This window comes from Coenobita brevimanus, chromosome 97 (assembly GCF_032717465.1).
Source record: "Coenobita brevimanus isolate Jiangsu-jjx chromosome 97, ASM3271746v2, whole genome shotgun sequence".
Classification (NCBI taxonomy): Eukaryota; Metazoa; Arthropoda; class Malacostraca; order Decapoda; family Coenobitidae; genus Coenobita; species Coenobita brevimanus.
In genome coordinates this window covers 32111506-32124322 of record NC_137050.1, presented here as the reverse complement: position 1 = coordinate 32124322, position 12817 = coordinate 32111506, and the positions used below count along the sequence as shown (strand labels likewise).

The following is a 12817-nucleotide window of genomic DNA, read 5'->3' as shown; positions in this document are numbered from 1 at the left end:
GTAATTTAGATACCATTCCATCCACATTTGAGTACATCAACTTTATCATCTTGTTTATATACTTGCCATGACATGGTTCTACTAACTTCCTCCTTTTTCTTCCATCCTGTTTGTGTACCACTTTCGTACCTGCAATCCTATTACTTTGTACAAAAATTTCTTCTTGTCCTCTTCTGATCTTCCCTCATTTTTTGTTTTTGCTTCCTCCCTTTTCTCTTTCAGTAATTCCAGTTCCTCTTGTGTTAGGCATCTTTTTATCCATACATTTTTGAACTCCTCTTTTTCCATAAGATTCTTTGCATTTTTTAGTATCTCTTCCACAGTGTTTACACTCTGGAAAGTCACCTTTAGAGGTCTTGTCTTGCTTTTCTCGTATTTCCCTAACCTTTTGTGTTCCTCTATGTCTTTACTACAGATTTCCTCTGATACTTCTTTCAGTAAGCTCATTACATTTCCCATCTCCTTTTTGTCTCTAGTGATCTTGTTTTTAATTTCTTCCTCTTCTATACCAGTGATTACTATTGATTTATTTATTTCTACTGAATCTCTGACTAACTTTGGATTGTTTTGGATTATTCTTTTCACTTCCTTTTTAATGCTTTTTTCCTCCACCCTTGTTTCTAAGTCTTTCTTTACTTTCACCATTTCAGCATACGTGGTTTCTACATCATTTTTGTAGCTTTGCACAGCTTCATTCACCTGTGTTATCTTCTCCTCAATATCACTGCTCCGGTCCATAAGACTGCTTGCTTGTCTAATTGTCTCTGTGTCATTTTTTAACTCTTCCATAACACTCTCGTGATTGACTACTGTACTTCCCATTTCACTCACTTTCTTCCTAAGCGTACTCAATTCCACTGTTAGTTCACTGATGGTTGTGTCTTTCTTATTGGCCTCCCTTCCTAGTTTTTCTATTTCTTCCTTTTGCAAGTGCATTTGCTTCTTTATTTCATCCATTTCATTTTTGAAAGCCATTTCTAGTTTGTGTACACGTTCAACCAGTCTATTGTGAGTCTCCACTTCAACCAGTTCTTGGTAGAAATCATCATTTTGCTTTTTACTTTTATCCCTTTTCTTTTCCAAATTTGTTTTACTGAAGTATGTATCCATTTTGTAATACTAAATGAACAGAGTATGTACTTACAGAGTATGCACACTTTCCCTGTGTTGCTGTAGTATAAACAAACCCAGCTGACTCAACGCATCGTGGTTCTATGTTCTGTTTGATCCAGTCTTATTTACACTTATTATTTCTTTTCCTTTTAATAATGAAAAATCATTTAGTCTAACCTGGTACAGAGCTTGACTCATTCAAAGATACTTATTTAGGTAATGCCTCTGGCCGTGTTGGTCTGGTATGGAGCGCCGGTAACGGACGTCTACCTCCGACGATGCCCTGTGTGTGTGTGTGTGCGTGTGTGTGTGTGCGTGTGTGTGTGTGTGTGTGTGTGTGTATGTGTGTGTGTTAATCAAACTCATAATCAAATTCATGACTTAAATATGAGTAAAAATTGCTGTACTACCCACACTGACAATGTTCATCATACCCAAGATCTGTTACATTAAGTGTGTGCACTGATTTTGAACAGTGGCTGGAAAAGGTGGCATTGGTACATACTTTGCTGGGGCCTCAACTGATGCTGCTGGCTTGAGTTCCAACGTGTTGCTTCCCAGGTTAAGTTGGTAGAGTCTGAGTGAGGTGTGGTTAGTAAGACCAGCATCCATCTGTTTGGCTGTGGTCCCACATGCCAGAAGGCTTGGGTGCACTGATCTTGGGGACCAAGCCACATTGGCTAGTGCATTCACCTCCTTCACCTTCATCTCTGTTGTGATGTGGCTGGTTCTTCTACAACTGTTTCCTGAAAGACACTAGATCAAAATTATAAGGTTTTAAATTTTGTTCTTATCTTCATTTACCATACTTCTACAAAGGACTCCAACAAAGTACAGCATTACCAGAACATATTACTTCACCCAAACATGCCTCTTTGGCTGCTTTATCATATTACCCTTCCCTTCTCTTTTCTTTAAGAAAATATCAGAAAAACAAAAATGAAGATTAACAGAGGCTACCAATACAGTGGAAATGGGGGCACTGTGATTAAGTGGACTAAGATTCTGCTGCTATATCCAAAACCACACAGCCCATGAGCACTTTTTGCACATAGCTACAATGCTTTCCACACAATATTGGGTTAAAAAGCTTATTATAACGCTAAACCTCTTCTAATGCACAAAAAGTGACCTGTATATGTGACTGCATACTGTTTTCAAGTAGGCTATTTCCTATATTCCAATCCTATTTTCCACATACTCTATCTGTGATCCTATGCAAGAAAAAAATTAAAACAATAAAATTTTACCACTAGGGGCATGTCTTACAAATTTCCTACGGAAATAAGTCTTTCACGAGTTGTTAGCTTTTATAGATTATCACAGACACTAGGCATTCTTTATATATTATATCTGAAATATGAAAATACAAATTTAAAAGTACGTACCAGGTACTGTAAATACTACTGTCTATACCACTATGACTAAGATGGCAGCCAAATGCTCCTAATGCATGGTTTTGTTAGTGTACAATTTTCAAATTGTATGTCTGAGCTGTTAAACTGCTCTTGCAGAAACAGGCGTTATTTGCAATAATTTGCATCAATATACTTCAAAGAGATGTGGCACCACATTTTAAATAGCCAATAGCAAAAATTTTTACCTACTTTTGAACTGATTCAAAGACTTTATATAAGTATAGCTACAGAAGTACCAGTACACCTTCAAGTACAATACTGTATGAAGAGGATTCATCAATAAACAAGGAAAATACAATTATATATGGGACAGGTTGGGTTAGGTCAGAATAAATTTGGCTAGGTTAGTACTGGTATAAAATATGACAGGTTAAAGAAGGTTAGACTTGGATGAACTAGGTTGGCTTAAACTTAAAAATTTTGGTAAGGTATGGATAAATTAGCACTGATAAGGGTAATTTTGTGCTAAAAACAGCATTCTAAGATGGTATCTGTCTGTCTTAAGCTCACAAGATGGCATCCATCTGTCTTCTTTGCCGTTAGAGATTGTAAACAAAGACCACTTTTCACATGCTAGTCACCTTATACCATGAAAATGAAGAAATGTAAAAATGCGCTTAAATTATTCAAGGAATCATATGATTACCTTTACATCAACTGCTGGCATTACTACAAAGCAAAAACTGAGGTTGAGTTATGGCCAATTAAGTACTGGGGGGTTTAAGGTTAGGTTTAGTGGTAACCCTATGTGGTTAAAATCATGGGGAGGATCTCAGGGTGGAGCTCCTACAGTGATTAGGTTAGTTTGGTTAGGCTAGGTTAGAATATGACTGATTACAGGTATACCACAATATACGGTACCCCTTGATGCGATATCTCAGCTTAATGATGGGGGTAGAAATACCACCATACCCTGCCTAACAACGGCCAAACCCCAGTTTATTTATTTATTTATTTTTATACAATTTTGATGATATTTTAGACTAAAATTGTGTGTTTAGGTTAATTAATAAACTGTTTTTAGACTTAATGTGTTTTAGCCATAGGTGGGGTGAACATTGTCAGTTTGGGGTACAGTTTACTAAACTTGATTTTTCCAGACATATATGACAATTTGCAGATTTTATTTGTTCGTTTTAGTGAGTTATTTACAGGTGTTTGATTTAGGTTAGCTTCTTTTACTGCTGTTAGGCCATTTAGATTGGCTTTAAACTTGCTTTGGGGTCATTTGGGTGAGTTTTGGACTTGGTTGGGGGGAAACGAAAGGCTTAAAAACGCATTCCATTACCGATACTTTCATGTTAAATCTACCTCGATATACGATACCCTGCCTGACGATGGGTTTTAACTAACCAATTGCATCGTTAAACTGGGGCATACCTGTACAGTATCAGGTTTACAGCTCTGACTGGGTTATGATTCTTCAACCGGACACACAAGAATAATTTGATGCACTGACATTATCTATCTATCTATCTATTGCCAGACGCCTCAATCCCGTTTGGGGTGGCCACAAACAAATCGCCTCCACATCGTCCTGTCCCCCGCCATTTCACTGCCCTGCTCCCAACTCACACCCCTCTCTCTCATATACCTCTCCACCCCATCCCTCCATCTCATCCTCGGCCTCCCCCTCCCTCTTCCCCCCTCCACCTCACTCATATACACTCTCTTCGTCAGTCTTTCACCCTCCATCCTCTCCACATGGCCAAACCACTTCAGTGCGTTCCTCATGACGCTTCCTATCACATCCACATCCACACCACAAAGCTCCTTTATATCCTCATTCATCAGACTGTCTCTCCATGTGACTCCACAGGCTCCTCTTAAATAACTCATTTCCACTGCTCTCACTCTTGACTTGTGTCCTTCCAACAATGTCCAAGCTTCACTTCCATATGTTAGAGTTGGTATCACAATACTGTCATGTAGTAACTTTTTCACTTCCATGCTCACTTCCCTGTTTCTTATCACTGCTTTCAAGGAACCAGCAACCTTTCTTCCCTGCTGTACCATTTCAAGCACTTCACCCTCCAAACCTCCATCCCTACTCATCACACTACCCAAGTACTTAAACGTACTCACATTTTCCAATTCCTCACCATCAAACCTCGCTGTACATTCACTGACTTCACCTCTCTCAAAGACCATCACTTTACTCTTCCCTACACTCACCTTTAGATTCCGTTTCTTACACACTCTCCCAAACTCATCCACCAAGCCTTGCAGCTCCTCTTCGTCTTCACTCAACAACACAGTATCATCTGCAAACAACAGTACAGGGAGTTTCCAAACACTATCCTCTCTCACCAGGGCCACTCCAACATCCACTACCCTACCTTGCACCTCTTTTATTACCCCATCCATGTACAGATTGAACAACCATGGAGACATGACACATCCTTGTTTCAACCCAACCTTCAAAGAGAAAATTTCACCTAATTCACCATCCACACGCACTGCAGCCTTAGCACCATCATACATACTCTTCACAGCATTCAACAACTTCCCATCTACTCCTTATATTCTTTATACTTTCCACAATCCTTGTCTATCCACCCTGTCATATGCTTTCTCCAAATCCATGAAAGCCACATACAACTTCTTTCCCTTCTCTAGAAACTTTTCCACTAAAGATCTAAGAATGAATATCTGATCTACACAACCTCTTCCCTTCCTAAACCCTCCCTGTTCATCTCCAACTAATTCCTCTGTTCTTTCTCTAACTGTCAATAAGTATTCTACCATACACGTTTCCTATTATACTAAGAAGACAAATGCCCCTATGATTACCACACACTTCTTTTTCCCCTTTTCCTTTGTACAAGGGAATAATTATACCTGACTTCCAATCTTCCAGGACTCTACCTTCCTCCCAGGCCAATCTGCACATCTTCCACATCCATTCTACTACTATCTCTCCCCCATGCTTCAGCATTTCACCACACACTCCATCAATTTCTAGGGCTTTCCCCAATTTAACTTTCTTCATTGCTTCCACAACTTCTATCCTACTGATTTCTTCCTGTCTTCTCACCTCCCTCCTTCTCCCAGCCATTCCCCAGCCACTTATACTCGCATTACTTCCATCCTCTATGTTCAACAATTCCTTAAAGTGTTCTCTCCATCTGCTCACTTTTTCACCTTTCTCCACTAGTAATCTACCATTTTTATCTTTCACTCCCCTGCCAACCTCACTTCCACCCTGTCTTACTCTCTTCACCTCTTTCCAGAACATTTTCTTACAGTCCCTCCACTTTACACTCAAATTCCTTTCAAATTCCTCATCCACTCTCTTCTTACTCTCTCTTACTAATCTTTTCACCTCTCTCTTTCTTTCTACATATAACTCTCTCTTCCGCTTCTCAACTTCTTCCACGCCCCTATTTCTCATCCATTCATTGTATGCTTTCTTCTTTTGTGCCACTGACATAATGACAGTTCTAATAACATCAGTATAAACATGGTGCAGCAGGATTCCTGGTGGCTTTGTTAAATACTTCTAGAATGGAATGGCATATTTTATTTGGATGGGCCTGCTTGGCCAAACAGAGTGAGGTTGCTCAACAGCAACTATTTTGGCCAAATAGACTAAGGTTGCTCAACAGCAACTATTTTAATCTAAAATCATTAAGTAACTGCCTATGTAGTAGTAGTAGTAGCAGTACAGTTCGTAAGCACCATCTGTAACACAACACCATGGCTATACAGTACAGTAGTAGTAGTTGTAACACCTGAAAAATAACTGAGTAGACTGCAAGTTGAAGTTGCCCCCCTTTCTTGCAGTTCACCATCTCCCTATCACGAGACGGGAAAGGAGTCAATGGGTGTTTCAAACAAGTAGCTACCTTATGATGTTTTGTACAATACCAAAATTATTCTCCTTAACAGCATGTGACTACAAAACATTAGGAATCATTGTGGTCAATTTTCAGTGATTCATATCACTCAATCCAGGAAATCTGACACAACCACACTGTAACTTGACCAGGTTATCTTGAATCTATTCCACTATAAACTCATTTTTGGATATGTACCGTACATTAATGTGAAAATCCTATACAGTAAACCCTCGATATAATGAACCCTGGTATTGCAAATTTAGGATATAACGAACTGCCAAATTGCGACCGAACTTCCCCTGGATTTTGCAAACAAAGGTTGCTAAATGAGAGGTAAGTTCAGGAATCAGCCCACAGTGACAACAGCATCCCTTCCTGGCACAGCAAGTGTACATAAACAGCATCCCTTCCTGGTACAGGAAGTGTACTGTAACAGTACCACATTATACTGTATTCTTACTGTAAGTATTGTATTTACATGTACAACTTCATACAATATTATATTTACATGTATAACTTCATACAGTATTGTACTTACATGTACAACTTCATAAACCATTGAAATCTCCATGTAAAACTTCACAGTGTTAGTTTAAGTTATGTTTGAGCACATAGGACTGAACGACTCCCCTTATATAGCAAACTGAGTTCAGTAATCCCTCAGAAATACCGACCCCTCGTATATAGCGAACTTTCAGATATAGCAACCCACCTCTCCCCCCAGTTAGTTTGTTATGTCGAGGGTTTACTGTACATTACTTAACCCTTTCAGGTCTCAAATAGGTCCCAAGGTCACGTTTGACAGACGCATTTTTTGGAAAAAAGTCAAGGCTTGCAAATAAAGAAAAAAATATCATATTCATGCACAAGGAAGTAATACACATCTGCCTATAAAACATTAGAGCTCTAGTCGCCATACAAGTGCTGTAAAAATAACGGGAAGTTGCGTAACAAGTGGTGTGTGGTGAGTATTGCCATTTCGGTGGGTAGGTGATTCCTTGGTGCGTAGGCGACATGATTGCATTGTTTGCTTCCATGTTTTCCAAAGAAAACAGTGCACTGATATATGTACTGTACATTAGGCTATATCTAACCTGATTTGTGAATGATTCTTGATGTTTTCTTTACAAACAACACACTAAACAGTTACCTTATAAAACTATCACTAGTTACTAATAATTTATTTTACTTTGCTCTTATTTTGCTTAGTACTGTCCAAGGCTGTGGGGGTGAGGACATGAGGGTAAGCCTACAAACTTGCCTTTTGTATGTACATATGTTTATTTCCTTGTTGCTAACTATATCATCCTGCGTACTTACAGGCAACAGTAGAGACAGAGATCAAATACTGTTCTTATTATCTCTCAAAATTAATGGTGGTGTAAGTATAACCGGAAAATGTGAGAAACTCATGAAATATAAATCAGAAAAAAGTAAGGAGATATGAACAATCATTTGTCAGTGAAAAAGGCAACACTCACTGCACATGTATGTCCACCTGGTAACAAATAAATGCATGGTACGTGTATAAAAGGCTACAGAAACAACCTTAGAAACCAAAAATCTCAGATCTGTATATATTTTCCCTCAATCAGACACTCTAACACCCAGGAGGTGAATAAATATTGAGACATATAACACAGAAATCTCTTGCTTGCCTGTGACGCGGTAGCTATGTGCGTAACTGGGAGGCAGGGGCCGGGGGATTGGAGGAAGAGTGCAGGGTGGAGGGTGGGAGGTAGAGGGGTGGGGGATTGGTGGGAGGCAGGAGGGTGGAGGATGTAGGGGGTGGGGGATTGGAGGGAGAGTGGAGGGTGGGAGGTAGAGGGGTGGGGGATCGGTGGGAGGTAGGGGGGTGGAGGAAGGAGGATATGAAAGGGAGGAGGAAGATGAGAGCTACGTATCCTCCAGAGCAGTAAAAATATATTGCAAACAATATTCCTTTGCTAAATGAACTGTCTGATACCAATATAGTCAAAAATATTGCCAGATCAATAGTACAATAAAACCAATACAGTACGTGCAACCCAACTCCCTACCATGATTAGCTCCTCCCAGACTGTGTAAACTAAAATACTGGTATTGTGAACTACACATGCCTGGTAGAAGCAGAGGGGTCTTGGAAGCGGCTTGTATCCTTATTTCATTCACCATCCTCACGCAACAATTTTCATTTATGCCCAAATATGCTGCCACGGGAGTGGCTAGGAGACCCCTACCAAGAAGGCCACTATAGTGGCCAGGAGACCTGAAAGGGTTAATTACCTCAGATCTCCAGTGACATCTGACAGTAGCCAGCCATATTCAACATTCCAAATGCACATTTTTTACACTTGAAAGCTGGCAGTCAAATGCATATGAGGTTCGGTTGGATTTGGTTAAATCGAAAAGTTTCCCACTGCTTTTACAGGAAATACAGTACATTGATGTGTCCAGTCGGAGTGATGGTTGGTAATCATGGCCAGTCTGAGAGACCGTTGGTAAGCACTATTGCGGGCGACCTGGCCGCTTCCTTAACCCCTTAAACACGGATCGTCTCGTTTGCGACGCTTGGCAAAAAGGACATAACGGCGGAGCGTCGCATTTGCGATTCTAGTAAATTTTGAATCACTGCGGGCAAGCAGGCTCCAGCTGGTATTGTCTATCAGTACCACCACCCTCTAGCTACAACTAGCATACTTTACCTTTGTACTACTGACCTCAGTTGTTGCCAAGTATCGCGTTTTCCCCCCGTCCCCCCCCCCACCATGGCCCGGCCAGCCTGGCTGTGATACATGGCAGCGCTCTGAGCGCTCAGAACTGTAAATCTGCGATCTCCTCTCACAAGCAGTTTATGCTACTAGGAAACGCTTGTTTCCCCAGTTGTAACACAAGCTTTTTTTCTCACGGTTTGCCCCTGTTTAGCGTCAGTTTACTGCAGGCTTTCAAAGTGACATTATGGCGAGTTCTAGCTCTTCTCAGTCAGTGCAAGCGGCCGACAGGAACGAGAATAAAGTGGCGGGCGTAAGGCAGAATAAAAAGCGCGCCGTGGTGATCTTTTGGGAAGTAATATGATTGAAAATAATGTAGTATACATGTTTTTAGCTGTGAAAATGGAAATGTTTGTTGAGTGACGGGAAGACCGCCGCCACAGTGCATGTCGACCGTACGCTCCGTTGATTTTGGCCTTATTTTCAGTGCTTATTGTACAAATACGGATTCCTAACTACCTTTACGTTGTAGTATAAAGTTTACTGTGACAGAATGAGGCTGTGGTAGAGGGGAAACCGGGTTGCTGGAGGTGTGAAAGTGAAGATTTGGTTACCAACTTTGCAAGTCTCCACAAGTCCTTGGGTAGTCCATGAAGGCTCAACACCTGTCTCTGGAGAAAGCTGAATGTAAGTACTATCTGCCATACCAAGTATAATGTTCTAGGGTTAATCTCTGATTTTTGGCGAATATTTTCCTACAGGTACTCAGACCGCAATACAACCCCGCCACTCGGGGGAGAACGACTGTACACGGCCGCGTTAAAGGAGTTAATTACCAAGAAACAGGTATATTTTGCCTTGGTTGGCCTAATATCCAAAACAAGTGATTTCCGAAAAAAAATGGAGCTGCTTCAGTTCACACTAAAATCAATCAGAAAAAACATTTTTTGGTTTGAAATTGAGTGATGTGAACTACCGAAAACTAACCATCATTGTGATCCGTGGTAAACATTTACCCTCCCCCCCTCAAAAAAAAAATAACCCACACAGTCACAGGCGATATTATCATGCAGATAAGCTTATGTGATTAAAATGGCACAATCATGTCTAACTTTTTTAGAGGGCACACGGTTGAAGTGTCTAAAATTCCATGAGCTCCATCACTGCAATTATTGTATTTTCAGTCCATTTGTCAGTTATCTACAACAGAAAACTTGGCTATATTATGCAATCCTTTGATAAACAACTGACATTCGTTCGATCATTCACTTATGAAGGCTCCAACATGCTTGCATGCATCGGCCTTGGTCACCTAACAGAGGCTCTCCATACTGCTTGATCTCTGGCAGCTTTCCTATTCAGTCCCTTATCCCTGAGGTCACACACTATGCATTTTTAAAGGCTCCAACATGCTTGCATGTGTCAGCCTTGGCCACCTAACGGTGGCTCTCCATGCTGCTTGATCTCTGGCAGCTTTCTTACTCAGTCCTTTATCCCTGAGGCCACACTCTATGACCTCTACCTCTCGTAACCCTACTCGTAACATTAACACTTCTTTCCTTTACAGATGGCTTTACATTGAATGACAAGCCAAATGGTTTCCTGTAAGCCAAGAAACAATTTACATCGCTGGGTGGTAACCATATAACCAAACCATATGTGCTCCCTATGTGTCAACAAGTGGGTTGGTGGAGGGTTAGTGCCCCTCCCCATAAAACAAATAACTCAATGTCAAACGGCCACCCCTTATGGGATTATGGTGTCTGGCAATAAAAAAAAAAAAAAAAACTTTCTGCACCCAATTATCATCCTCCATCCTCTCCACATGCCCAAGCCATCTCAATCTACCTCTCCTCATCACAATACCAATACACTCCAGTCCAATCCTATTCCTCAGCTCTTCCATCATAAACCCTGCCCCTCCAGGCCTCACTCAGAAATGCACTGCACATCCACCGGTATAACTTTAGAAGTAACCAATGTTACCGATTTTCATTATATTACGTCCCTGAACTATTCTAACTAAGACTTACCTTTTAAGCCTAGTTTGAGTTGGGGGAGCAAATTTAGTTGGGTTCGTCATGTAGTGGCTTACGTTAGGCTATCGCTCAGTAGCGGATGAATGTCGCGCCATATTGGCTGGTGCAGGCGTGTGCACTCGGTCTATGTCAGGCCCTAGGTTAGGTTAGGTTAGGTCAGGTTAGGTTAATTTGGGTTAGTTTAATGCAGATTAGTGTGTTTTCAATTAATTTTGATCTTGATTTGGGGATAAACCCACTTTTGGAAATCTTACTCAAAATTACAAAAGGGGGATTTTCCCCCCAAAATGAAGGTCAAAACTAATTAAAACACGGTATTTTGAATTGGAAACCATAAAAATAATAATAAAAGAAAATGTTGGTTACTTCTAAAAATTTACCCATCCACTTAATCAATGACATTTCTGTATGTTTGAGCCTGTCAATATCCTCTTCTTTTACTGTCCAGGTCTCACTACCATACAGCATTACACTCCTAACATACGGTACATAAAAAGATCCCTTAGCACAAACGAAGAGCCCTCTCAATGTCTGGAGAGGCAACAGCTCCATGAATGTCTTCCAACCATTCCTCACTATAGCCACAGAGCTAGCTCCAGTCCCACCTCCAGCACATAATGTCTCTCAAATAACAGAACTCTTCCACACACTCAGGAGCCTCACCAGCAAGTTTGATCCTTTCACACCTGACAATCTCCACCTGCTCTCTCCGACATACCACATACATGAAATCAGTATTATCTCGCAGTCTACCTCTAATACCACTACGGTACATCTCCTATGACAATGTATACTATCAATAAAATGTAAACCTAAATTTTAATATAACAAGTTCCCCCCTTTAACACACCTAGCTGAGGAGACAGCCCATTTTTGGAGGGCCTTGCATGAACCACCCCAATCCACCAAAACATTTGATTCTGATAACCACTACTAGTTGAATATGGTACTTATCTGTTTTCCTCTTCACTCCTTACCTTCCCCACATTAACAAATAAGTTACCAGTAACTTTAGCTAACATAAAACAAACACGGAACCTTTTATAAAAATCACCACTTGAAATTTACCAAAACCATTTGTAGCAAGTGTTAAAATGTGACATAATTCATCTTACACAAATCCGGTACACTGTGGATCGTGCAATCTGACAATTCCACTTTTACGAACCACAGTGCCTAATGGAATTCTTGTCAATGACCAGTCTTCGTATTTAGAGCATTTGCCATGTGTACTGTTTGTTTTATTCTGTTGGTACAAATGTATCGAAAGTTTCTATAAACTATGCTAAGAGTAAACGCAATTCAACTTACCCAGCACTGTACTCACGAGCTGTCGCTTCCCGGGCCACAACACAGATGTTGAGTGTCAACAATTCCTACGTGGCCACCAATGTTACCAGATTAAAGTGTGCGCTAGATTCAATAAAAAAAAGTCACGCTAACTTATTTTTTATGTTGAATATTGTGCTGTTTTTCCAGTACTACATTACTCATGAATAAGTGATTAAGTAAAAAAAAAAAATATGATCAAAGTCCATTTCCATCACATATTCCGATTATTAAGTTTTGGCATAAATTTTTACAGTATATTACTTATATGACACTACTGCATGTAATGATACCATTCAATAAATGAAACAAGTCTTTATTTAAAAAAAAAATAGTGTATACATAATGAAAGCGGAATGGCCATTATCCCAGCGTAGCAACTACTG

The 12817-nt window shown here is 40.3% G+C and overlaps 1 protein-coding gene across 1 annotated transcript in view; it reads right to left on the bottom strand.

The window, feature by feature from the left end:
* Sec31 (COPII coat complex component secretory 31) overlaps positions 1–12479 on the bottom strand; it is a 485856-nt gene extending 473377 nt beyond the window's left edge. The window contains exons 1-2 of the mRNA XM_080283301.1: positions 12414–12479; positions 1619–1869 (exon numbers count right to left, since the gene is read on the bottom strand). Coding sequence (XP_080139427.1) covers positions 1619–1821 — 203 coding nt within the window. The 5' untranslated portion in view covers positions 1822–1869; positions 12414–12479. The remainder of the gene's footprint in view (positions 1–1618; positions 1870–12413) is intronic.
* Positions 12480–12817: the final 338 nt, after the last annotated feature.